This window comes from Podarcis gaigeae (genome assembly GCF_964106915.1).
Source record: "Podarcis gaigeae genome assembly, chromosome: 5".
In the NCBI taxonomy this organism is placed as follows: Eukaryota; Metazoa; Chordata; class Lepidosauria; order Squamata; family Lacertidae; genus Podarcis; species Podarcis gaigeae.
In genome coordinates, this window is record NC_139681.1 from 77,562,253 (window position 1) to 77,589,454 (window position 27,202).

Here is a 27,202-nt window from a genome sequence, read left to right on the forward strand (position 1 = left end):
GCATCCCTTGCTGAAAGTTGAAAGAAGTTGAAAAGCAGCTGATTCAAGCATTTCACATGCCTTTGGCACACCCTTGTTTCAAGGAGCAACTGTGTTTTATATCATGGTTACACCCATCGTTAAGTTTAGGCCCCTTACTGTTGTGCAGCATGTCCTGCCAGCACATATTTATCCACTATATTAAGCAGGTAATTATCTATTACCTATAACATATAGGAGAAAATAGTTGTTGGCATCTGTCTGTCTCGAGACACAGTGGAGTGAGCCTCTGGGGGTGAAGTTAAACCGCTGTGTTAGCAGCACTGAAGTGACCTCCCTGAGGTGCAGGACTGGGCAGCACGTATGAAGGGCCCTGCCTGCCCAGATGACAAGACCCCGCTCTCAGCCTCAAAGATGTGGTCCAAAGGAAAGCAGAACCATATGTTTGGCATCAGCTTGGCTGCAGGAGTTGGCAGAAGGAGGCGTACAAGGCACCATCCAGCTGTCTTAGGGACTTCTAAGGATTTCCTCCGTAGCCTTTTCTTCTCCTGAAGATAAATGTTTAGGATCAGAGTTTTCCTTTTCATAGATGGACTAACTTCCCAAGTTGATGGGATCCATCTGCCCCTCGCTTCCCTCTACAGCATGTGCAGAAGCCGCCTTCTTGACCATTGGACCCACATTTGGTCTCTACAGCATGCAGTGCCATGTAGATCAGCCTCTGGCCTCACCATCTCTTCTACACGCTTCTCAGAGCCCTACCAGTCCCCAACAGTAACAGACTACTTTCCATAGGATGCAATCTCTAGAGCTCATTATCACATAAGTATATGATGGTGACCATTAGCATATCTGTCTGTCTGTCTAATTTAGTTTCAGTGTCTGGGTATTAGGAATAGCTGTGCCCTCTTCACAGAAGAGTACAATGCTACCTCGGGTTAAGAACTTAATTCGTTCTGGATGTCCGTTCTTAACCTGAAACTGTTCTTAACGTGAGGTACCACTTTAGCTAATGGGGCCTCCCACTGCTGCAGCGCCGCCACCGCATGATTTCTGTTCTCATCCTGAAGCAAAGTTCTTAACCCGAGGTAATATTTCTGGGTTAGCGGAGTCTGTAATCTGAAGCGTCTGTAACCTGAAGCGTCTGTAGCCTGAGGTACCACTGTACATTCAATTAAAATGAATGGCTGTTAGTGTCCATTCACTCTAATTAAGTCACTCCTTTGCTGGCTAAAATTTCAATCATTCAGAATGGAATCACATCAAACAACAACCCACTTGAAACTAAAATGCATTTTAATTTGACAGCAATGTAGTGCAAATGTGAAAATAAGAAGTTGCCACCAACCAAGATGTCTATGTAGATATTCCAGTGTCCAGTGCAATAGTTTGATTTTCTTGAGTTGTATACCTAGATTTTCGTGATTTAACACAAAATGCCTTTTCAACAAATTGTCGGCACAAGAATATGTATATCAGTGGGTCCATACATATGTTTGCAGTTGCTAACCAGAGGGTGCTTTCTTTAGCAATGTATAGTTGGTTCTGCATACTGCAGTCAATATTTTTGCCAATCTGGCTAAGAGTGTAAGGTACTCGGGCGAAATGAAAAGGGCCAAAGCAGATGAAGAAAACAGCTACAATTATAAATACCTTGCTCTTTGCCCTTTGTTTGATCTTGCACTCTTTTGTCTGGGTTTTTACATAAGAGCTATAGATCTTCTTAGCAATAATTATATAAAACAGGAGCATTAAGATTAGCACAGTCCAGAAGATGAACTGGCATATGTAGTTGACAGCTTCATGCCACTTCAGTCCCAACTGATTCTTTAGGGAAGCACACTTCCTAACAGAGAGACGTGTGGCTTCGCGGTTTGACAAAATCATGTTTGGCAAGGAGAGGGCGAAAAAGAAGAACCACACAGAGCCAGAAAGAATTTTTGCCGAAGTGACATTATGCAACCAAAACTTCCCAAATGGCCGAACGATCTTCAGGAACCTGTCTAGCGAAATAAGTCCAAGGAGCACGATGCTTATGTACATTGTCTCGTAGAATATTACAGCCGAGAAACGGCAGACGAAAGCTTTAAGTCGCCACAGCCCAAGTTCTGAATCCGTCAGAATCTTCAGCGGCAGCATCAGTGTCATTACGAAATCAGAAAGCAATATATTCTTAAGGTACACGTGGAAACTCGATGTGGTCCGAATCTGGAAGAAGGCCAACAGAGCCAAACTGTTCAGCAGAAATCCAGCAAGGAAAAGAATGCCGTACAGGACTGGGAATACCACATGAGCTATCCTGGTGTCTCGGTGGCACTGTCCAGCCAAGGATGCTGTCCCATTGGAGATGTTGAGACTTCCATTCATGGCTTGAAAGAGAGACTGAGGAAGAATTATTTAACAGAAGGTTAGAACAGCGACACAGAACGCTTCTCGGTTTTGGAGAAGAGGAGTGGTGGCTTAACTCCTTTCGGCTATCACTTCCCCTGCATTGTTCAAGACACATGTTTGCAAAGATAAAACACCTTAAAGTGTGTGTATGGAGGAAGTTGTGGCAGGAAAGTGGCAGCCAGGTTAGGAAAGTGGTAAAATTCCCCCATTTCACTGCTGCCGCTCCGCACTAAAGTGGCTTTTCTCTTAAAATCATAAGGATCCTATGTGAGTGCTGACACTTATTGCCCCCCACCCCAGTTGCATGCATAGTTCCTCAGGCAATAAGGATATTTGTAAACAATTTATAAGGAATTTATGAACAAGTATATTTTTGGGTGCTAGGTGCACCCGATTCCCTCAAACCATGAAGAGTTTGTGCCACTTAACCACAGGATTAGCAGGGCCGACATAGGTAGCAAGGGTCTGTCCTACATTATTAATGGCTTTTAAAAGTAACAGTGTTCCAAAAACCCCCCAAGGCTCCACCTCATGTTTGGAGCTAGTTGTTTCTTTCTCTAGATCGCGGCCACTGAATTCAGAAAATAACTCAGAAGACTCTGTATTGTACCCCCAGCTGGGACAATACCCCCCCCCCCCCGGGCCATACTGTAAATAGGCTCCAACAGAACTGAGTAGAATAGAAAGCTCATTCTAAACATGATTGCAGTGGGGCAAGAGTGTTTTCAGAGGGGCTCACAGTTGTCACCCAACTTGCTGAAAATGACCCCCTAACACATTCAGACTTGTGGGGGAAAGGGTCTTCTTTTGGCTAATCCTCTCTTGCCGACTACAGTTTCCAGGAAGATCTTCTCCAACCCTGCTCCAGCAATTAGAAAAGCTAAAACACTCTTTTTTTCAAGCCGAATCACTGGAGGAGTGGGAGAGTGAGTATTTGTATGCATGCATCTGTGTATACGAGAATGTGTGTGCTCTCTCTGTGTGTGGTCACACCCATCTCTGGCATACAGCTGCTGTTAGGTTGTCAGTCAAGAGGGAATGTGTCCATGGGCTGAAAATGTGTCTCCATCGGTCATGAAAAACCAACCTTGACTCCTTGGAGGGAGGACAGGATAAGAATACAATAGTTTATCTGATTTAGCAAGTCTAAATCTAAACAGTGCTGCTTCTCTAAATACCTTGTGTTCAGTAGTAAAGCATTCCATTTCATTGTGCTAACTAACTACAGCCTTGTTACTCTAGATAACAAAGGAGATTAGATCTCATCCTTACCAGTGCAATTAATATACTGACTATACTGGCAGACTTAAAAAAAATAATTTCTTTTTCTTTAAAAAAGAATAATTCTGTGAATCAACATTTCTGAAAGTAGCTTGTTAATAAAGATCTTTAAGACAAGCAGATGACTAAAATAGCTTACCTCTTCTTGTAGGAAGACGAGGCGGCTAATCCAGGGCTATGCAAGTATACTAACGTTAGAGAAATTTAGTTTCACAAGCAGTCTTGCATCGTCTTATACTTACGTTTCTTCTTCCTCATTTTTTTGTACCACTCAGGTTTTTTTTCCCCCAGCCACAAGCCTCAATGAAGGTTTTCAAACATCCGTTGGCTGGTCTCATCTTATTCAGTGTGTTTTTGTTTGTTGAAACATTGTTAATGTCTTTTAATTAATATATTTTTGCAGGCTAAGTGCCACTGCAGGGATCGATTTCAGTTCATCAGCAGTCTTATCAAGCTGACTCTAATGTTATAGAATGTTAGTGTGCATGCATATGCACCACCTAGAGCGGGAATAGTCAGTGTAGTGTGCTCCAGAGGTTGTTTGGCTCAACTCCCATCAACTTCACTGAGCAAGGCCAACGGTTGGGAATGATGGGAGTTGTAGTCCTTTATACAGCCTGTGTGGTCTATTTTCCACACTGACTTGCAGAGGTTCTGGTTCTCCTGGGTCTATGATAAGGGTCTTTCCCAGCCTTATCTTAAGGTGGTTTTGTGATTTGAATTTGCTAACTTTTGAATGCCTCTACCACTGGCTTACTGCCCTTCCCACCCTTTTCTGTTTCACAACAAACTATAGTTTTGTTTTTACACCTAACTATAGTTTTTGCTTGCTCTCCAAACCATGATTGCCTTCAAGGCAGTCAGCTCATGGAACAGGCCCAAACATCTGATCTAAGTGCATTACTTAGACCGATAAGTCGATGTGTGTGTGGGAAGTATTCTCCCAACTAACCTTGCTTCCTAAGCAATGGAGCACAGGTCTTCAGGTCAGGATTCATAGCTGGGTTATGAGACCATCCCAGGTGGGTTGCAGCAAAGCTTTTGCTGCCATATTTGGCTCCAGGTAAGGCTGACCAAGAGGGACGCGGGTGGCGCTGTGGGTAAAACCTCAGCGCCTAGGACTTGCCGATCGCAAGGTCGGCGGTTCAAATCCCCGCGGCGGGGTGCGCTCCCGTCGTTCGGTCCCAGCGCCTGCCAACCTAGCAGTTCGAAAGCACCTCCGGGTGCAAGTAGATAAATAGGGACCGCTTACCAGCGGGAAGGTAAATGGCGTTCTGTGTGCTGCACTGGCTCGCCAGATGCAGCTTGTCACGCTGGCCACGTGACCCGGAAGTGTCTGCGGACAGCGCTGGCTCCCGGCCTATAGAGTGAGATGAGCGCACAACCCTAGAGTCTGGCAAGACTGGCCCGTATGGGCAGGGTTACCTTTATCTGTTACCTTTAAGGCTGACCAAACCAAAGGAGCACTACATGTGTTGCCTGGACTAGAACACATTTTTCCAATGAGACACTTGTTTTACACATTTCCATGGAGTGCTGCAAAATGCCAGGACAAAGAAGAGCCTTTTTCAATAATGCTTGTAGCAAGGAAACTCTCTATGGAACAGGAACACTAAGTTCCATTTCTAGTCTGTTTCTGTGGCTTTCTAGACTTTTCCCAGAGTATTAACTATGCTGGACACTAGAACACAGAAGTGTCCACTGTGGTAGATAGAATGCAGAAGTGTCTGTTGCGGTGGGTAGCTTGGCTGCCCACTGGTTGCCATCATGGCAGTCGCTGGGGGCCCAGGAAGTGATGTCTGGCTACAGGAAGTGAGATCTAGAAGGAACAAGGATACCAAACCATCCTCACTCCACTCCTTGCAACCCGGGCTGGTTGGGAGGAAAGTTCTTTGCTGGACATAGAGGGTAATCCAGTTACAGATCTCTCTGTACAGTTGCCAAGTTCTTAATTGCTTGAGTGGTCCTGCTTTCATTTCCGTCCTCCCTGAGTCACATACTCCTTTCTCCCATTTCAGACCACTTGCCTGCTACACTGGTTTTTATTTAGCAGTAATGCTAAGGAAACACTATGTATCTTACTCCGTAAATTGCCCTTTTGGGTTTAATAACGTGCATTATTATCACCATTTTTAAATCAAAAGTGCATATGTGAATGAGTTGGGAGCCAGAGGTAGGTCTCAGGTCTGGATCAATTGAAGTCCACTGTGAAAGTAAGTGGTAGCATTTTGCTGGAATTGCAAAGACTTTGCTGTGGATCAATCACTCCTTCCTTCTTTCAGTAGCTCATTATGAAGCTCTTTAGTTACCAAAGCAATAAATGCTTTGGAATATAATTAAGAACATACCAGCCTGGTTGTACCAGGCCAAAGGCCCACCCAGTTCAACATTTTGCTTCACATGGTGGCAAACAAACAAGGCATGAAAGCCCTTTCCTGCTGTTGTTCCCTAGATATTGAGTGGCACACTGCCGTGGTGGAGAACCTTCATCCCTTGGCCTTAAATAGTCCTGGCAGGGGGTTCCAGTTAGGCTTTTCACCCAAGCTGTGGCCACCTGCCCTACACCTGACATCATCCCTGACATGGCTGGGATTGGCTGCACTGCAGTTGGCAGAGTTCTCTGCCAGCACCAGTCAGCTGACGGGCACTGAGACGGAGCCCCTTTGAAGGTTCACTGACATACTGCCTCTGAATGTGCGACTTGTGTAGCAGACTTGTGCACTTGTGTGACCTTGCCTATTTCATATAGCAGTCCATTTTTCCAGATTTTCTCTGTGCTCTTTTTAACTTTATGGCACACATACTTCTTCTCCTAAAGCTGCATGTGACGTAGCAGTCATTTGTGCACGGTTAACTGAGTTAACTTTAGCACGGAGACTCAAAGTCTCCTAGAACAAATTTCCCTTACAGCTGCAGTATTTACAAGAATAGGCAGTGGCCTATTTCTGTTCCTTTGGTCACATGAAATCCTGTTTGTGGTCCCCTCTTGAGGAAGCGCAGAGGGGAGCGAATTGCACATCAGGGAAACTGTCGCTTCCATTGGCCAATCTGCAAACTTCTGGTGTGAGAAATGGTTGGCACGGAAAAAAAGAACTAGAAGTGAGAATAAAATTTTAGTTGAGGTTATCATGTGTGGGATAATGTGTTATTTAAGTTTAATCATATGAAACATCTTCAAAATGTAATTTTAGGAGACAGTTGATAACTAAAATTCTAATAAACATGGTGTGATACTATGAGGTACTTTTGTCTTTTTAATAGCTAACTTAGCTGTCGTTTAAAGGTCTATGGGGCAGTGTCCTGGAACATGGGACCATGCTCCTGTTGCTGCTGTGCTGCCAGAAGCTAAGGGAGCAATCCTAACACAGTGAGGCCATTGTTGCATCTGCAGCCCTGCCATGTACGACAGCCAGGGCAGCAGCAGGAGGCAGGCAAGAAGATCTCTGCACCAGCCTGGTGCATTTGGGCTGCATTGGGTCAGATGCTTTCACATGGCAGCAGGCTCAGTGTGCATTTGGGGGTTTTCTACTTGTGGCTGCTAATGGGGAACCACACTAGTAGTACAGTGGTACCTCGGGTTAAGAACTTAATTCATTCTGGGGGTCTGTTCTTAACCTGAAACTGTTCTTAACCTGAAGCACCACATTAGCTAATGGTGCCTTCTGCCGCTGTGCCGCTGCTGCACGATTTCTGTTCTCATCCTGAAGCAAAGTTCTTAACCCGAGGTACTATTTCTGGGTTAGCGGAGTCTGTAACCTGAAGCGTATGTAACCTGAAGCATATGTAACCTGAGGTACCACTGTACTTCTGCTCACATGTTCAGTGGGTGGAAGCGGTCCACACCACTAGACTGAAGCTGGTCATCTGTGTTTATGGTTAATACCGTAGTTTCTGCTGGCTCTGCTTATATTTCATTTTGTTTCGTTTGCAAAAGCATTACAGAAAATTAGAATATATGTATATCTGCCTGCCTGCCTGCCTGCCTGCCTGTCATCTATTTACTATACTTACTCCCTCCCTCCCTCTCTGTGAACTTAAGGACACTGTCATTGCAAAACCTTTCACCGGAAGAAAAATTGAGACCTTTTTTTTTTTTAAAGCCATCCAATGCAGTATCGAGTCAGAATATATATATTTTTAAAAGGTAGTCTCATGATCTTTAGCCTCTTACTTTGTGGGTAGATTATAAATTTTAATAATTGTTGCTATTCACTGGATCTTTCTATACACATTTGGAGAATTCTTGCCAGGTTTCTCTAGTGCAAACACATACACTTTTGTATTTCTCATTTTGATTTCAGTTAAGTGTTTTCGTTTCTCAGCCGTATATTATATTCATTTTAAATTTTTATGTTGTGAACTGCTCTGTGATCTTTGGATGAAGGGTGGTATACAAATTTAATTAAAGAACAGCAACTGGATATCTAATTTTGCACTGTGAAAATAAAGTAAAGTTCTGTGTGAAAATCATCAGCACTGTCAGAGACGTTTTTTCACAGTAGTATGTTATTAGGTAATAATATTAACCAGGAAATTTTGAAATTGTGTCATTTCCAACAAAAAAAAGTGTTGCTTCCTATTTTTGGGATCTTCAGTGCAGCTTTCTTATTTTAATTAGATGAGGTTATAGTTAGTGCCCTAACATCAGCCTAAAACTGCCTTGTGGTTGAGAAATGACAATTCTTTCTAGGAATGCTTAGCAGCTAGGCTAAGATCACAGTGGAACATTTTTTTTTTTCAGCTGAAGGGATGCATTCCTTCTTGGTTAACTTTCTGGGCATGCCAGCAGTAGGTGGGACCAAAAGTGAAATAAGTGGGTAGGGCCACTACACAACCTTAGTTACTAGTTCAGCCTAAAGAAAATACATTTGTCAATAAGTTCCATGGGTAGGCAGGGCTTCTTTCCTCCACAGACCTTGCATTTACTTTTGTGAGAGTCTTGCAAGAAGCAGCGAACTTCTTTATAACAGAAACAAGCTGCGGTCCTGACAGAACAACTTTTATTCCCTAAATGCCTCTGTTTGATAAAGCTCAAGCATTACTCATTTTAAAGTGAACTTTTGACACATTTGCAAGTCCTAGTTGGATTACAACAAGCTGTTTGTTAATGTGCAAGCGTGCAACAAGAGAATGATGGCTCTGATGTGATTCAGAAAAAGGAAACAACTTCTGTACATTCACCATTGTTAAATCATTGTGACAGCTACATCCTAGAACCAAAGTACAATGCTTAGGTTTTTTAAAACAAACAAACAAACAAACAAACAAACAAACAAACAAACAAACAAGACAGAAAGATATATAGGGTTGTATCCAATGCTACTCAAGAGTAGACCCATTGAAATTAATGGGCATGGCTAACTTAGGTCCATTAATTTCAGTGGATGTACTCTAAGTGGAACTTAGTTGGATTCAGTGCATGGTAAGGAACTGCCAACATGGTCTCGAAGTAAGCACCCAAGGGATTGTGATACCTACTTGGGTTGGTTACACAAAGCAAGGCTTCAAAAGCAGAATATTATCATTAAAAAGCCCAAATGTGTGTTAAGCTAAAAGGCCCTTTAATTTTACTTATTTATATAATTTTAGTGACTTAGGGTGCAATCAACAATTGTCCTTCCCACTTTGCCATTGCAGGCTGCTGAATCCCCATAAAACCTTGGGCACTGGATCTGAAGCAGCCCATTGAATGTGCAACTACTAATGACATTACCAGACTTCGGAGAGCATGCAACTGTGTTTTTATGAATATCGATTTATTTTGTGCACTTTTAGTATTAGAAACGTTTCTACCAACTCATCCAGGTGTTTTTTTTCCAGTGTCCCTTAGCTGTATTAAACAGGAAAAGGCAGGAGATGTTCTCATTCAGCAGCTTGTTGTTAGTATCACAGACTACATGTGATTCATGATTTCAGTAGAAGCACAAACACAGATTCACTTCTAAAGCTAATGTGTGTATTGAAGAGCGTGCTAAACAGCCTTGGCTGTATTATATGGAATTTTGTTGGTCTACATTGGTGTCGTTTCATCGTCAGTAGTTTCTGTACTTTGATCTCGTCTTGTTTTGGTTGCACATTTCCACAGTACATTTAGGAGAGACTTTCTGAAGGATTTACAGAGGGCAAAATATATGAATGGATCTAGGCACGCATTCAGGGATGTCAGCCATAAGGTGCTCTCTTTTATATAATACAGTGTGTTCTGGGTGGAGCACCGAAAAACATCTCTTGTTTGGCTTAAAGTATAAGGAATTCTGGCAAAATGGAAGGGCACAAAGCAAATGAAAAACACACCAATTATGATGAAAACTTTGATATTTACAGTCTTTTTGTTTGCTTGCCCGGTGCGTCTTGTCCTTTGATAGGATTTGTAGAGTTCTTTCGTTATCAGTGTGTAGCATACGACAATGATGACCAAATTAACCCAGAAGATAAACTGGCAGACATAGTTAACAATTTCATGCCACAGTAGCCCAAAGTCAGACTTCAGGTCAGCGCATTTCTTCACGTTCTCGCGTGTTGGCTCCTTGTCTGTCAGAATCATGTTTGGAAGCGACAGAGAGAACATAAATATCCAGATAACTGCGGAGAGAATCTTAGCTCCTGATAAATTCCTGGTGCTGGATGACTTGAAGGGCCTGGCAGTTTTCAAATAGCGATCAATGGTTATAAGGCCCAAGAAAATAATGCTGATGTACATGGTAAAGTAAAATATTACCTGAGTCACCTTGCAAACAAACCCTCTTAATTCCCAGGACACCAGGTTTGCATCGCTGAGAATTTTGAACGGAAATGTTAGGATCATGAGGATGTCAGAAATGACTGTGTTCTTGAGAAAGATGATAAAATTTGACTTGCTGGATATTTGGAAAAAGACTCCCATGGCCAGTCCATTCATAATGATACCCACAAGAAAGATAAAAGTGTACAACAAGGGAAAAAGAACTTGATTCATCCTGTTGGTGGTGCTGCAGTTGCTGAAGTTTCCAGGAGAGCTGTACTCTGGTTTCATTTGGGCTTTATTTTCTTCCTACCAAAGCAAAAGAAGCAGATAAGTCACATTATTTCAGCAAATGTTATTCTCTTCAGTGGAACTTAATAAATGTGGACAACCTTTTAAGCATAAAAAAGCCCTGTTATGAGGTAGAGAACACAGACAACCTGCATGCTTAAGTAAAAATAACAGAGAAACTTCATATCTGTTATGTATAAACATGGCAGGTACCTACTAGCTTTTTCACATTACTTGTTTTCACGTTTCCAAAACTGGTCTCAGCAACCCAAGCATCAAGATGGAATCCATTCTTTCAGGAAGATTCACTGGTCTACGTGCACGGCAGCTTTCCACTGTATCAAAGCAGGCTAAGTCCCTGCTTGCAGACAGGTCCCGCACTCCAAATAGCACACTATTTTGAGCCATGGGAGACTGTGTACCTTCTCACGTGCATCTAAATAATACAAGATGTGCTAATGTTAAGTTCCTTTATAATAAGGTGATGTCTTCCCCACATTCAATTGTGGAAGTGTAGACTTTAAGTAGGAACTCCGTCCAGGATGAGGTGCAGACTTTGTCATCAGTTCCTGATGTGTCTTAGGAACTGGGCTAAAACTGGTCCAAATCCTTAAGGAGTCAGAACCGAAATGGATGAAAATCATATGGTGATGTAAACCACACAAGGTGATGTTAAGCTAGACCTTTCCTCCCCCACTTTCACTTTTTCTTGTGTAAGTCTTAGTGGAAAGTATTGTACTTTTCCGTCTATAAGATGCCCCCATGTATAAGACACCCCCTAATTTTTGACATTATTTTTAAGGGGAAAAACATAGTCTTATACACAGAAAAATACGATATATTTCCAAGAGTACTGTGCTATCACTGGCCAGCTTTTCTGTATATTGCTGGGGCCACCTTGTGGTTGATGCTAAATAAGAACACGCGTATCTCTTACTGGAATGACAGATCTGGTGCACACATTGATGTATTTATTTCCAAATGAAGGTTTAGTCTTGAATTCCCCTCCTTGGCTTTATATTATTGGACTTAGTTTCTACTGAATGGATTGGAGGAGAGCAATATTTGTTTACTAGGCCACACAACAAATGTCCTTTGGGTGATTCATAAGAAATAAAATAATAAAACTTTTAAATACAATACAGTGGGACCTCGGGTTAAGTACTTAATTCGTTCTGGAGGTCTGTTCTTAACCTGAAACTTTTCTTAACCTGAAGCACCACTTTAGCTAAAGGGGTCTTCCGCTGCCGCTGCGCCAGCACCGCATGATTTCTGTTCTCATCCTGAAGCAAAGTTCTTAACCCGAGGTATTAGCGGAGTCTGTAACCTGAAGCGTATATAACCTGAAGCGTATGTAACCCGAGGTACCACTGTAATTTGTAAACAAATGGTAGCATAAAACTTGTTAACCTGCAGACAAAGAGGTAAAACCAGTCACACATCAGACTTAAAAGCTCAGATTTTAAGTCACAAACAATTTTAAAGGCCTGGTCAATTCTATACATACGTCTGTGGGAGTAACTCCTATAGAACTTGGTGTGACCGACTTCTGAGCAGGCATGTGTACATTGTGCTGCCAGTGAACCATGTTACTTGGATAAGGAAGTTGAAACCTTATATTAGACTCCTGAAATTATGGCATAAATAGATTAAGTAGTTTCAGAATGTCTTGTTGTTGTTGTTTAGTTGTTTAGTCGTGTCCGACTCTTCGTGACCCCATGGACCAGAGAACGCCAGGCACCTCTGTCCTCCACTGCCTCGCGCAGTTTGGTCAAACTCATGCTGGTAACCTCGAAAACACTATCCAACCATCTCGTCCTCTGTCACCCCCTTCTCCTTGTGCCCTCCATCTTTCCCAACATCAGGGTCTTCTCCAGGGAGTCTTTTCTTCTCATGAGGTGGCCAAAGTACTGGAGTGTTTATATTATTTTACACTAATATTCCTATTGACTTTTTAATTTGAAAAAATGATTTGCATAATTGGTATAGAACAGGAATTCTCTGACATTCCTCTTTGTTTTTAACCTAAATTAAAATGCCAAGACAAAGAAATGTAATTTGGAGTAAAGTAAGCCACTGTCTCCGGTTCAGACATAATGCTGTTTTTATTCCAAGTTCCAATTAGTAAACCAAGAACAAACCTTGAATTCACATAAAAACAGTAGAAGAGACTGCTGCTTCAAGCAAATGACTCATCTAGCTCAGCATCCTGTTCTTACAGGGTCAGCAGATGCCTATGGAAAGCCTCTAAGCATCTTCTGAGCGCAGAAACACTTTCTGCTCTTGCAGTTTCCAGGAACTGGAATTCAGAAGCATAATGCCTCCAACCGTGGAGACAGAGTGCAGCCATTGGATATTTTGTTTGCAGTGAAACAAACCTCAACCTCTAGTTTGGACATAATGCTAAGACAGGGATTATGGCATGGTTTGTTGCCCCAACTCGAACCAAAATAGGAGCAAAATGGGAATTATCTAGGTATTTTTTGTAAACTATTAGATATGGTTCATGGCTCATGGAGTTGGGAGCACAGAGGGCTGAGTCTTCCATGTGCATCCACTGGACACATTTTTAAATGACTAAGGGTGCCTCCAGTCTGTCAGCATTTTGTGGGGTGGGGCCTGGGGTCCAGATCATACTGTAAATTTAGGTTCACTCAGTTAAAGCACTATTGTCCTAGCACAGCAGATCCATTTTTTTTAAAAAAAAACACAACCCGACTTCTTGTTTGGAAACTGACTGGGAAGTGCCTTGAAAAGTGTAGGAATGATGAATGATTAATAAGACATGCAAGCAAACTCAGGAAAAATGCAAGATGAATGCTCATAGGCTTACAACCGCCTCACAACAAATAATAAAAGTACAATCTAAGAATTACAAGAATTCCTGTAAGACCTATTGCAGTCGTTAAGAGTCGTCAACAGGCTCATCACAGCTATCTGCCAATCACCCATTCCCACCACCCTTCTGAGTAATACCCCTCCCCACCTTCTCACTATATAGAAGGGTCTGGTAACTTCTGTTTCAGTGTATCTGAAGAAGTGTGCATGCACACGAAAGCTCATATCAAGAACTAACTTAGTTGGTCTTTAAGGTGCTACTGGAAGGAATTTTTTTTGTTAAGAAAATAAGAATGAATGTTAAATCAATGAATAGGGTTTTTTGGTTTTTTTGGAGGAGCCTTAAGCGTTAAGGAGATAAAGTATGTATCTATCAGAGGGTGTCCTCTATTTGAAAGCGAACAAGGTGTTGAGTCAAGGTGACAAACAAGGAAGAGAAGGGGCCTTGAAGTTGCCCAGCCACTGTTACCACCTGGATTGTGCAAGCACTCTGGTTGCAGTCTTCTCCACTGTGATGAGCTCTGTTGTATTTCTGTTCTTTGAATTCTTTCTAAGTTTGCATCTAATGAATATGAATCAGCACATGCAAATTTCGTGTGGATCTGTTTCACCTTTTGTCCTCTCTGTTGGTGATGCATTTCCCCTCTCTCTTTTTTTTTGGCCACTCATAAATGTCTACTGTACTCATAGAAGAGGTTTACCCTAGGCTTTCTGATTTGCACTTTTATTTGTATTCAGAGAATGGTTCCCATCGGGAGAAGCATTTGCTTCTGAATTGTATAGGGAGAGCATAGAAAAAACATATATTTCTGCAGAAGGGCAGACTTGATTTGCAGCAGCCAGGATACTTACCTGGAGATGTCAAAATATTTATAAAGAGATTAGCTCCATGCAACTTCACTCCTCATCTTACAGTAGCTTTATTACAAAATCTGCTCAGCACACATTTTCAAGCAGAAAACATTAGAAACCATAGAAGTGCCCAAGCTATTTTAATCTTAAGTGGAATTTTTCAAGAACAAATGAGCAGAGAAGTGGCAGTATGCATGCTTTTATAATGTTTAGGTAAAGGTAAAGGGACCCCTGACTGTTAGGTCCAGTTGCTTTTGGCCTGAGATCTTGTTTGTGGAAAGGGGGAATGGGATTATGCACGTTGCTTTTGTATTTCTACAACATATTCAGGGTTAGGTAAAGGTAAAGGTAAAGAGACCCCTGACCATTAGGTCCAGTCACGGATGACTCTGGGGTTGCGGCGCTCATCTCGCTTTATTGGCCGAGGCAGCCAGCGTACAGCTTCCGGGTCATGTGGCCAGCATGACTAAGCCGCTTCTGGCGAACCAGAGCAGCGCATGGAAACGCCGTTTACCTTCCCACCGGAGCGGTTCCTATTTATCTACTTGCACTTTGACGTGCTTTCAAACTAGAATGTCTGCGACTATGTAAAAGATAGCTAATCTTTTGTGTTTCCCCCCCTTTTCTGCATATCTACATAGCCTAAATAGATTTCTGTTTGAAACAGGAATGTTTCATGTTTGCTTTCAGCTATAAGTGCAGGTGATTGTCACATTAAATATATTTGACCTCTATAAATGATAGTTGCATACTTGACCCTCTGTAAATTCTATGACTGATAGTTGCCTAGCATTTTACACCAAAACATGGCACACAAGCATTGTAACTTTCGTGCCTTTTTAGACATTGCAGGACTTAAAAATATATATATAGCACAATAAAGTTTGCACGAAACATAGCAGGAAAATAAGTAACTGGCTGATGTACAGAATGCAGGGGCAAATAAAAATTACAGTAGAAATTATAAAGTTACCTTGATCAGCTGCAGAAAAAAGAGATCTTGGGCTTTCTTGTTTTGGATGGTTGCATTTGCTGGAAGTGAAAGTGTGCTGTTCTCAGTTGTCTTCTCTTTTTGTCTAGGTGTGTGACTGATTGTCATGAGGCAATATTCACTTAGTAGACTTCATCAGCAAAAAAATATCCGTCTGTCCCATGCAGAAAGCAGCCCAAGCGAGTGAATCAGAACAGGCAAAGAGGAAGTACTGGGCTTAAGTCTTTAGGATGCTCTCTGATTTTAAGCAGCTGGAATAGAGGCAGTTTCAAATTCCAAGTGACAGCTTCAGTTTCTTTCTCCCGAAAGGAAATATTTATTTATTTTTAGTTAAGAAAAGAATATATATATGTTGCAAAGTACAGTCCCATTACTCCAAGGTAGACACACTGAAGTCTATGGTGCTCCCCTAGAACAGTTCTGAGATCAGTTTTAGTAGATTCTGGCATTCGCTCTCCAATGTAAATCAGCTAAGTAACAGTTCTGCAAAACAAAAAGCACACACCATAATGTAATTTAAAAGCTTTTTGGCAGGAACTAGGTTGTGCAACTTAACCACATTAACATAATAAATGTCCTTCTGATTTGTGGAAGATAAGATTACAACCCTTTCAGAATAGATGCAGTGCCAAACTTTTTTAAAATGAGTATTGTTTGCCTAGGCAACAGTTGCTAGGGCACTTTTTATCACTTTAAAGAGATGGTATTTCTGTAGAACTCATCCGTCCCTGTTCAAACTGAACAAGATTACTATTGATCTGCACTATGCAGAAACTAACCTCCTTAACACTTTAAAATCCTCAAGAGAAATTTACAACAGAACAGGAGTCTGGAAATTGAGAAAACCGGACACCTCTTCAGAGCCAGGGCTACCATTATTCCTTATACTGTACTTGTATCCTGCGTTTCCTCCCAGTAGGGGCACAGGGTGGCTAATGATTCAATTTAAAAAGAAAATGTTAAGAGCATCATAACATCATAAACCAGTATGGCATAGAGTGGTTAAAGTGTTGGAGACATATACAGATAAATAAAATAAATATACAAAATGGCAGTAACATCAAGAAAGTAAATCACGTTCCAAGGGGCTGGCTGTGTGGTTTTTGTTTTTGTTTATAGTTAATGCTTAAATGAGGCTAACATGGAGGTGGGGGGAAGCCGAGTGTCCTTTGAGAGGGAGTTCCACAGTTGTGGTGAGGGGCCACCACTGAGAATGCCCTGTCTTGTGTCATTGCCTGCCCAACAGAAGTTACAGTCAGAATAATAAGTAGGCCATTCTCAGCAGATTTTAATAGATGGGGCAGTAGCTGGAGAAGGCAATGTCTGGGGTGTACTTGGGTTCCATGTTGTTTAGAGCTTTATGTACTAGGTCCAGAAGTTCGCAAGAAATCTGGAGTTGTGATTTGAGATCAGGCAGTGGCATTCTGCAGTAGCTGCAGTCCCACGAAGAGCAGTAATCTGTCCAGGATCATAAGACCATAAGATGAGCCTGCTGGCCCATCTATTTCCAGCATCCTTTTCCCACAGTGGCCTTTTATCTTTTATCTTCCCTGCAAATATTCCACTCATTTTTGAGAATGTCCTCTTTTGGAAATGAGATGTAACCAAGTTGGGCTTTCTTGGCAATCCTCCAGTTACAAATAGGTGGAATTTAATAGTAGTGCAGGCCGCGGCCATTTTATGCGTGTCTGATTGACACAAGACTATGCACATGCTCATCACTGCTGAACCGGAAGTGGCCTGAAAATGGCGCAGCGCGGGCTTATGCGCGCTCTGCCGATGTGCAAGGGGGTCAGGAACGGAACCCCCATTCAAAATTACCTCCTCCCCTGTGGTTAATTTCATGTATTGAATAGATAAAAAGAGAAGTGACTTATGAAAGGAATAGAATTCAGTTAAAGTAATGAAATGCGAAAGCAATGTGTGCATTCTGTTTGTATATATGCCTCTTTTTTATATACAAGTTTGTGTGCAGCAGTGGTGTGGTGGTTAGAAAAATGGTCTAGGACCTGGGAGACCAGGATTCAAATTCCTACTCAGCCATGAGCCTCACTGGCTGACCTTGGAGTCACTGGGAGACCACTGTCACTCATCCTAACCTATATCACAGGTTTGTTGAGAGGATTAAATGGGGAGGAAGTCAACCCATTTGCTACCTTCAGCTGTTTGGAGGACAGGCAGGATATAAATGTAATAAACAAATAAATGACATTTACACTTAGTTAAGATCTGCTTTCTCTTTATGTAAGTCCCTGAGATATACTTTTCAACGTGTTAAGCAAAGCTCTGATTTGTTTTTTTCTACAGCTTTTCATCCAACGTTACCTCGTCCTACTACATTATTCTCACAATTCTTTACTAAGATATCACTGTTTCCGTTTCCTATCCAGCTTCCTCTTGATTTATTGTATTTTCTCTTTGATTAAAAGGATGAATCTTCAAGTCATGAATGTAACCAGCGCATGATTCTTCTTTATGGTGTTGGCAAGGAACGTGAAGAGGCAAGGCATCAGTTAAAGAAGATTACCAAAGATATCTTGAAAATCCTAAATAAGAAAAGCACTACAGAAACAAGCGGTAATTACCCGAATGCCCATTGCTGAGCTTTCATTGCCCTTTTAAAACCAGGATAGAGGGAGTTATGAGAAGCACCCTTGTGAACTCTGCAGAATCATCATGTCTGAATTATCCTGTTCAAGGCAGCCAAATATTTTCTGTTGTTTTTCATGTAGCATGACACATAAACCAATTAAACTATATTTATGGCTGTCTTTCATGACACATTAAACAACTTAAGTATGTATCGGCGTTAATAGCCTTCTTGATAAGAACTTGCACTCTCATGCTCAAGCTTTAGAACAAAATTAATTTGTTTGCTATTTTTTTTAAAAAATATTTAGTTTAGTTCAGTCTTCTAAAAAACAACAACAATGAGGTTCTAAATATAGAATGTGTTTGCAGTTTTCCCCTGCCAATGTTGCATGCAATGAAAATTTATGTTTTTTTATTCTCAAATAAATCTTTGTTGGATTAGACTTTGCCGTAAACTGTGCAAAAAATGTTTTAGCTGGAGAAGAAGGGCAGAAAGTCAAGAAGAACAAACAGGAAACCTTTCCGACATTAGAGACTGTGTTTACAAAACTGCAACAGCTTTCATACTTCGATCAGCATCAAGTGACATGTCAGGTATTTTCCACTGTAGAAATTGCAATCTTTTTCCATTTCTGTGTTGAAGTTTCAGTCGTAATATAAACTGGAGAAAAGGGGGGGGGGGGGGAGGAAGATGGAAGAGTAGAGATTTGGGGCTCATCCATATTGTTGTTTAATGTGGATGGCAAGTTTCCTGTATCTGCATTAATTATCCATTGTCCATATAAGGTTCTCCTCCAACTCGTCACTTTCCCACATTTTGTTGCCCCTCAGTCTAGATTTTCTCATAGTTGTTGGAGTGTCCATGGCATGAGAAAAATTGGATTGAGGGAGGGGAAGGTGTGTGGTGATTTGGAGGAGAACATCAAATGGACAAGAATTAATGGAGGTACAGGAAGCTTGGTATACACACAGTATGAATGGGCCTTTTGTGTGCTTTCAGAAAATGCATTCCTAAAGGAATGTGTTGCAAAGAGATTCTTCAGTCTGGCTTTGGAAGGGTGGGTGGGAGGGAGGAAGAAGGGGGAAGAAGTTCCAGGCTTACAGAGCAGCCTGAGTAGTATCTTGCTAAATCTGTAGAGAATTCAGTCTGCAATCACATATGGTTTATTTTGCCCCAGGAATGCCTCATAGAGCCTTTTAATGACAATTCATATAATCACTATGTAAACTGTGACTAATGGTCTCCACCACATGTCTCTTTAAGTAAGATTCCACAGCTGCTATGTTTTTAAGAATGTGTTGATACATACGTTGGCCACGTGAAAAAACAGCCAGAACCAGATTTCAAAATTCCAAAGGCTCTCACAGTCAGTCAGTAAAAGCTGGAGGTTCTTGCCCGCATGTCAAATGAATTGGTAAAGAGATGCTGCATATTTGCAAGCTTTTATCGGGAGTTCTTCCACTATGTTTTGGCAATCAGTGTATAAATCAGAAATCTAGGCAGGCAATCTCTTATTTCAGGATCAACTGTGTTAGTCTATCTTGGAGCAGTGGTTTTCTTGGGATGCATTGCACATTAATAACTTCCTTATGTGCACTTTGAAGTGGAGGCAAGAAAGACTGGAACAATTCTAGGATTTCACGAGGAAGACCATTAGCATTATCCTTAGCCAGCTGAAAAGTGACCTTTAGATTTCAATTAGAAATACAAACGGTCATGCAAAGAGGTGTTCCCATTTAAGCAGGTAGCATGAAGTAGGAACCCCATTAATGAAAAGGAAAGAAGTATCCAGCCTCTTCTGGGTGGATTTCCTCATTCGCTGACTTCCTCTGTGCTAATCTGTCACAAATTTGCAAGCTTCATTAACACTGTATTCACTAGTCAGAATAAGCAGGAGCCATCAATTACCCCAATGCTCTGGCAGATGTTGTTATTGCTCCTGCTTTTGGGGGGGGGGGGGAGTCCTGGAGCAGCATTCACCTGCATTCCCTCTTCACTACATCACCGGGTAGCCCCGTTAGACTGTTTTGGCAAAAATAGCGAAGGGTCTTCTGACACCTTGGATTTGGTTATGGCATAGGTTTTCGTGAACTAGATGCATGAGCTGCTACTCTCAGTTGGCAGGTGTGTGGATGGCAAATGTATGTAAAATTTCAGGTCCGTATCCAGTGGCTGTAGCTTCACTGGTGCATGCAATGGAGTTTCCTCTCCCATTCCTGTTCCTTCTACCCTCCAAAAGGTGGTGAGATCCTCTGGAGCAGATTTTGGGGACTCATGGGGGAGGACAGGATACAGAAGACTTGTTGTTGCGCTTGTTGTTTGTGGCTTTAGGGAAATGATCCAAAACAACAAATCAAATGAATGTGATTGTAGGCATGATGGTACGTCAGCTGGTGCAGTGCTTTAATTTACTGGCAGTTCCATTTTTTATTTTTTTTTAAACAGATCTCCAACAATGTTCTGGAACAGATTACTAGTTTTGCTTCAGGGACATCATATCATCTTCCATTGGCTCACCACATACAGCTTATCTTTGATCTAATGGAGCCTGCTTTAAATATCAATGGGCTTATTGACTTTGCTGTTCAGGTAATGGGACTTATTTCTTCATTTAAATTATTTCCATCCCAGCTTTAAGAGCAGCTTCAAAGTTCGTTCACAAATAAAACAATAAAAAATACAGTAATGTTCTTTAGAATTTCAGCGCATAAAAGCCTAATCGGCTCCCCCCACCCCCACAATTGGCACCAATAATAGTAAGTGCTTTGCAGTATGTAACAAAGGTAAGGTTACCAGATTTTTTTCAGTGAATCCGGGGACACTTTTCAACTTCAATGGATCTTGTTAGGGGACTGATTTGTAAATCTGGGGACTGTCCCTGGGAAATGGGGACATCTGGTAACCTTAAACTAAGGCTGTGATGTTAAACACTCTTATTGGGTAGAAAAGTCCATTGAACTTATGTCAAAGTAAACATGCTCAATTTTAGGGTGTGTTCACGCCTGTACTTTCAAAGCATAGTAATTTGATTTGCAAAAACTTCAGCAATAGACTACTTTAGAGTATCATTCTGTACGGTCCACACTGAAATATTAGGAATGAACTAAGGCTGCCCGAGGCAGAGAAGAAAAGTTCATACCAACCTTCTCTTGGTCAGGTTCAAACACTACCAGTGCTTTTCTTCTAGAAAAAAAAGTTGCCCATACAGCATACTCTTGAGTACCCCCAGAAAAAAAGCACTGAACACTACAGCAATAAACCCAGTAGTTCCAGCACTAATTCACCTGCAAACAGCCAGTGTGAATGCACCTAACCAGTGCCAGATTAATGTATAAGCTAAACAAGCTGTAGCTTAGGGGATGTACATCCCGCATGTACATTTCCAAAATATAAGATAAAAAACAAATAAAATAAAACCTACATACAGCAACAGTGTTTTGTTTTGTGAAGGCTCCTATGATGTAAGTAATGGACCCCGCCTGCTAGCCTGCTCCCTAAAATATCACTGGTTTGCTCATTTCTACATCAATTACTTTGATAAAATACATATTTTGTTGTGTGCAAATGGCTTTAGGTACTTGTTAGGTCCACAAATTACCATATAGCATATATTCAACACAAAAAACAGCGACAGTTTGTTGTTGACAAAGGACAGCTGGACATATAAAGGGGCCCCATTACCTTCAGTAGCTTAGGGCCTCATCAAACTTAAATCCAGCCCTGCACCTAACATAACATGATATCAGTTTCCCCTTTTATGCAAAAAGTACGAGAGTCAAATATGTTCGGAAATGTCAAGTGCACATACCTGATGCCAAGTAAGCCACAGAGGTGTCAGTCCGCATCCCTGGCTGGCAGTTGTGTGGTTTGACGGAGCAGTGTAGCCATTGCTGCTTCAATAGCCCCTCTGCTTGTGCTGGCCAGGGTGGAGGTGTGTCAGGCAAGAACACTCATTCACTGTTTCAGCACTCAGGGCGTGCATAGAAAGCTTTCCGCTTGTCCCATGCTTTCTAGGCTTGGGTCCAAGTGGTTTTTTGTTTGCTTCACCGCTTTCCCTAGGAAAATCCACTCTTATGTGCTAAATCAGAGCAAACATCAAATCCATGGAAAACCCAAGGTTTGTTCCAATTAAGCAGTAAAGAGCAGGTTTTCCTGGGCAAGTGGAAGTCTTGTTGCTGTCACAGCATAGTGGCATGGTTGGCACATGATCTAGCAGCTCCTGTGCTTGCCCATCCCCATTCCCCAAATGCCACCAGTGGTAGCTTCTGCTCATCCACAATTTGGGTGGGTCTGCTGTGGGACTTCTCACTGGAAGGGCCTCCTCGTTGGTGGGAGAGCTCCTCTGGTGTCAAAAGCTGGAACACCTCTGCTTTATCCAACCTGGTCTATCGTGGTGGACCAGCGATTTGGATTGCTCTGACCATGACTTGAGTAGCAAGCAGCACATCAATTGCAGAGCCAAACCAGTTCTTACAGTGCTTGAGCTAAGTTGTACCAACACTTTAAGGTACTTCACACTAAAATCCTTTTTTGAAGAGGCTGCTATATCAAACAGCTTTCATTTATATTTTTACAGAACTGCTTCAGATGCTATGCTTTTCTTCCATGGAGATAGACGAAGCCAAGGGTTTTTCAAGGGCAACAAAACAAAATCTCCTGCATTTCTGCAGTAACTTGTTTGAAGGCTGCTTACATTTCATTTCCTATGTTTAGGAACTTGAACCCAGGTCTAGACACAATGATTTTTATCATGATGAAAAAAAAGTGTTGTGTTTTTTCTATCTCCTTTCCATGCTTCTACTCCTTTACAGCAGGAAGGAGGCATCGTATCATTATATCTGCCTGTAATACTTTTTTCCTTTTATGTTTTTTTGGGGGGGCCTGGGAGGCTTATGTAACCAAGACATATATATGTATATATTTAATTTCAGCTGCTGAATGAGCTGAGTGTGGTGGAAGCTGAGCTTCTCCTGAAGTCCTCCAGCTTGGCAGGAAGTTACACAACAGGATTGTGTGTTTGCATCGTTGCTGTCCTGAGACATTACCATGCTTGCCTCATTCTGAATCCAGACCAAACTGCTCAGGTTTTTGAAGGGTTTGTAGTGGTAATATTTTTCTAAGACTTCACAATGTTAATAGCTTTCTTACATGCTAGAATTAGTGCATTCTCAGTTTGCAAACAGTGTTTAGTATTGCTTGAAAAGTCTGTGGAAAACACAAAACTTTTGTATAGCCAGGAATGCAAATGTACATTGCTGTTGCCATTATAGTAAAGAATGGGAATATACCTGATGCACCTTTATCTCTCAGCCTGCATATACATGACATTTTGTTATAGAATCAGTGAAGACTGGGGAAATTGCTTTTCGAGCAGGGTACAAATAATAAATTATTATTATTATTATTATTATTATTATTATTATTATTATTATACCTCGGGTTACATACACTTCAGGTTACATACGCTTCAGGTTACAGACTCCGCTAACCCAGAAATATTACCTCGGGTTAAGAACTTTGCTTCAGGATGAGAACAGAAATCGCGCTCTGGTGGCGCGGCGGCAGCAGGAGGCCCCATTAGCTAAAGTAGTACTTCAGGTTAAGAACAGACCTCCAGAACAAATTAAGTTCTTAACCCAAGGTACCACTGTATTATTATTCTACATAGTCCAAACACAACCTTGATCTAGGTTGCTCCTGCAAATCTAATTTCATTCAAAAAAATTAATAACTACAAGCATATTGCAGATTAGTTATGCATGACGCTGCAGTGTGTTCAGGTGCAAACAGATTTGGCAGTCCCAGCAATGGGTGGGCCACCTTACTAATGTGTATATGCTGTTGCCACTTCCGTCTTCATTCACCTGAGGAATGTGCAGGGAGGAAAAGGAGTAAATAACCTAATCAAGGGGAAAGTTTCCAAACATGTATCAAGTAACCGCACCTAGCCTTGTGACGACAGGATCTAGAATCAATCTAGATTGAACACAGCATGTTGAGGATAAGCAGGGATGATTCCGGATTGAGAAAATCTACATTTTTGTGGTTCAGATGGGTTAGTGTGCATGTAACCTCACCTTCCCCGAGGAGCTGGCCGTGTGCCTGCTCTGAACTCCTTTCTGTGAATGCTCTGAACTCCTTCAGGAATTCAAATGTAATTAGTAAAGGGACTTATACTGGGATTTGTTGGATGAATTAGGAAATTTTTGATTACTGGCATTTGGATAATGGTGCTTCAGTTTATTTTCCTTAAAACTACACATCTTCTACTTATTTTTGGAAGTGGTTTAACGCTAATAGATTCCTCTGAAGGAATCTTGAGAATTGTCGTATTGTATGAGGTTGATGAGAATTGTGTGTTAGGCATGCTCATTCTCCTTCCCCTTAAGTACCACAATTATTAGGCTCTAGAGAGGATCAAATTAATTAAAGCCCCATGCTTATAGGTAGGGAAGTCCATGGTGCATTTTCTTCTCTTTACTAAATAATCTGAAGGACTCCCAAGTGCATTGGAAAAAAGTGATGGTGAGATAAAAGGGAAAGAAAGCTCTTTATATAGGATGAGATGTAAACAGCATCCCCCTTTAGCTTGGAAGCTCAGTGATTTAGGAACACACAGTGTTAAACTTCTCAGCTCTGAAATATATGAAGGGACTATACCACTCTCCCCGTCATCAACTCTGAATGATTTTCTTCTCTTTTTACAGATTATGTGGTGTTGTCAAACACGTCGTTAATCCATCAGAATGCTCTTCCGCAGAAAGATGTATTTTAGCCTATCTCTATGATCTCTACATGTCCTGTAGCCATCTCAGAAGCAAATTTGGAGATCTTTTCAGGTTGGTAGCTGCAGGCTCTTCTTTTCAAAATTTGATCTAAAAAGTTGGTGTGTATTCTTTGCTCCTTGTATTAATTGCTCCTTGTATTCATTCTCTGCCTTGTATACATTCTCTGCCTTCGCCTGTTTTTATTTCTGTTCCTACAAAGCAGCTTCTAGTTTGAAAACTTGAAAACTTGTTTCTACCCCTGGTTTCATCTAAGCAGTTATTTTTGATAGGCTTACTTGTAGACATGTTTGTGGATTAGAATCTGGGGAGAACTTTTGTCCCCAAGCCACCCATTCATTTCCCTATTGATGCAAATTAATGTGTTTGTATGAATTCAGTACAGTGGTACCTTGGTTCTCAAATGCCTTGGTACTCAAACAACTTGGAACCCAAGCACTGCAAACCTGGAAGTAAGTGTTCCAGTTTGCGAACTTTTTTCGGAAGCCGAATGTGCTCCGTTTTGGGTGTTACACTTCCGTTTTGAGTGCCACACTTCCATTTTGAGTGTTACTCTGAGGTCTGTCTGTTTTTGCTATTTATTTTGCATTTTTGTTTTTTGCAGCTCTTTTTGTTTTGCTTTTGTGACTGTATGGAACCCAGTTCAGCTACTGATTGATTGATTGTGTGACTGCAGTACATTGTTTATTGCTTTAACTTTATGGATCAATGGTCTTGTTAGTTAGTAAAATTCATGTTAAATTGCTCTTTTAGGTGTTGTTTTTAAAAGTCCGGAACGGATTAATCCATTTTGCATTACTTTCTATGGGAAAGCGTGCCTTGGTTTTGGAACTCTTTGGTTTTGGAACGGACTTCCTGAACGGATTAAGTTTGAGAACCAAGGTACCACTGTATCTTGCTCACTGCCCCATGGACTCATACAAGCCCACCCAGTCCTGAGAAAATCTGAGGCTTTTTCTCCACTTACTACCCCCAATAGAAATTGGAGGGTGGCAACAAGAGAAATGGTAGACTCCCCATTTAAAAAACACTGGAACATATTTTTAGAACACAAGATCCTTGGGGAAATGAAAAAGGTTTTCATCTGGTGCCCCTAAAGACCACAGTGTAGTTGCCAGGGGAGCATCTCAGTGGAGCATGCTTTGTAACAGGGGCACCACCACTGAAAAGACCCTCTCCAGGGTAGCTGCCCACCTCGCCTCATTTGGCAGGTGCACATGAAGGAGGGAGGTGCACCCCCCATTCGCTTTCAGGTGCACTGAAATTGAAAACTTCCAGGATTGATTAACCATTGTTTCAATTTAATCCAAGCTAGGGAACTATGATAACTGGGATTAGAACAAGATCACACCATAAACCATAGTTTGAAGTTGATTTGAGTGTTTGGGCACAAGGCTCATCCCTGTCTTGTCTTAATAAGCCAAGATGTATGCATCTAAACCAGACCAAAACACTGTATAATGCAGTGTATTAAATTACTACTACTAGAAAATTATAATTTAATAATTTAGACAGATTCTCCCCAGAACCCAGGATTGTAAAATGCCCCAACCTCTTCCTAGAAACCAGGATTGGTACACTTTTGAAGAACAAATTTGAAATTGAATTTCAGTCTCAAATTTTTATTCTCTTGAATGATTTCTGTGTTTTATGACTGTTTAACTTAGAGAGTTGGTGTCTTCAGAAAGTGTGCCCATACTTAAATAGGTAGAAGTCCTGGTCTCCAAATGGTGATATTCCATAAATAGAAGAATTTATTTAGTAAAGCAAAGGCACAGAATAATTTGAGAAGTGCTTTATTTTTTTGTTGTGCTATATCTATTGCCTACTGCAATTCACTACTTGAAATAGAAGGCTTAATCCATCTTTACACTAATAGCAAAAAACCTAGTGCTTTTATACTGAAGACATTTAATCTTACTGTATTTTAACTCACGTAAGAGTTAATTCACTTCACTTAATTGTATGAATTTTGGCTTTGCTGCTTTGAGGAGCTGTGCCTTTAAGTTTCCAGTCAAATCATTAGAAAACTCCTGTATTATCTCTGATGAGCAATTGCAGCAGATTTGTCCAATTTCATTCTCCCTGCTATATTAAAATAGCCAGCTTTCTAATAAGCCCATGGCTTTCCATACAGAGTAAAACATTAAATATCTTAACATTTTAAAATTATTTGAAGTTTGAGTCTTACCTATATCTTACTTCAGGCTTTTAGTCTTTCCCCTGTACAAAATGTCCCATGCAGTTCGCATGTAAAAAGCCTGTGACTTCCTATTTAAGCGTTGCAATTTTAACTAAACTTCCCCTTTTAAAGAATAAACTGTCTCATTTTCTGTATGAATTGCATCTTCAAAATCTTCCAGAACTTGTCATGAAAAAAGCCCATTGTGATCCAGCAGTGTTTAGTGGCTTGCTTTTTTTAAAAAAAAGTACTGTTGCAATGCTCTAAATTTTCCAGTATAAACAAGTTGTCTTTAAGG

General features: G+C 41.2%; 3 protein-coding genes across 7 annotated transcripts in view; 1 reads left to right on the top strand and 2 right to left on the bottom strand.

Annotated features, from left to right (window-relative positions):
- Positions 1 to 27,202, top strand: part of MED12L (mediator complex subunit 12L) — a 182,493-nt gene that overhangs the window by 94,437 nt on the left and 60,854 nt on the right. For 2 of the 3 annotated variants that reach the window (XM_083739055.1, XM_083739056.1), the window contains 5 exons: positions 17,774 to 17,921; positions 18,412 to 18,530; positions 20,383 to 20,526; positions 22,869 to 23,032; positions 24,645 to 24,776. In XM_083739055.1, the coding sequence (XP_083595181.1) occupies positions 17,774 to 17,921; positions 18,412 to 18,530; positions 20,383 to 20,526; positions 22,869 to 23,032; positions 24,645 to 24,776 (707 nt within the window). Of the gene's footprint in view, positions 1 to 17,773; positions 17,922 to 18,378; positions 18,531 to 20,382; positions 20,527 to 22,868; positions 23,033 to 24,644; positions 24,777 to 27,202 lie in introns of all 3 variants that reach the window. The other variant, XM_083739054.1, reaches the window with a different exon arrangement.
- Positions 1,258 to 3,937, bottom strand: P2RY13 (purinergic receptor P2Y13). The gene is made up of 2 exons (XM_083739890.1): positions 3,791 to 3,937; positions 1,258 to 2,361 (listed from the first exon to the last, which is right to left on the bottom strand). The coding sequence occupies exon 2, from the start codon at positions 2,344 to 2,346 to the stop codon at positions 1,336 to 1,338; it is 1,011 nt and encodes a 336-aa protein (XP_083596016.1). The 5' UTR covers positions 2,347 to 2,361; positions 3,791 to 3,937; the 3' UTR covers positions 1,258 to 1,335.
- Positions 8,902 to 26,974, bottom strand: P2RY12 (purinergic receptor P2Y12). 3 transcript variants are annotated; one of them, XM_083739838.1, is made up of 4 exons: positions 26,914 to 26,974; positions 23,702 to 23,801; positions 15,327 to 15,827; positions 8,902 to 10,681 (listed from the first exon to the last, which is right to left on the bottom strand). In XM_083739838.1, exons 3-4 carry the CDS (start codon positions 15,450 to 15,452, stop codon positions 9,662 to 9,664), a joined length of 1,146 nt encoding a protein of 381 aa, XP_083595964.1. In that variant the 5' UTR covers positions 15,453 to 15,827; positions 23,702 to 23,801; positions 26,914 to 26,974; the 3' UTR covers positions 8,902 to 9,661. The 3 variants fall into 3 exon arrangements, with proteins under 3 accessions (XP_083595964.1, XP_083595963.1, XP_083595965.1); XM_083739837.1 differs by lacking the exon at positions 23,702 to 23,801; XM_083739839.1 differs by lacking the exon at positions 26,914 to 26,974 and having other exon boundaries at positions 23,702 to 23,922.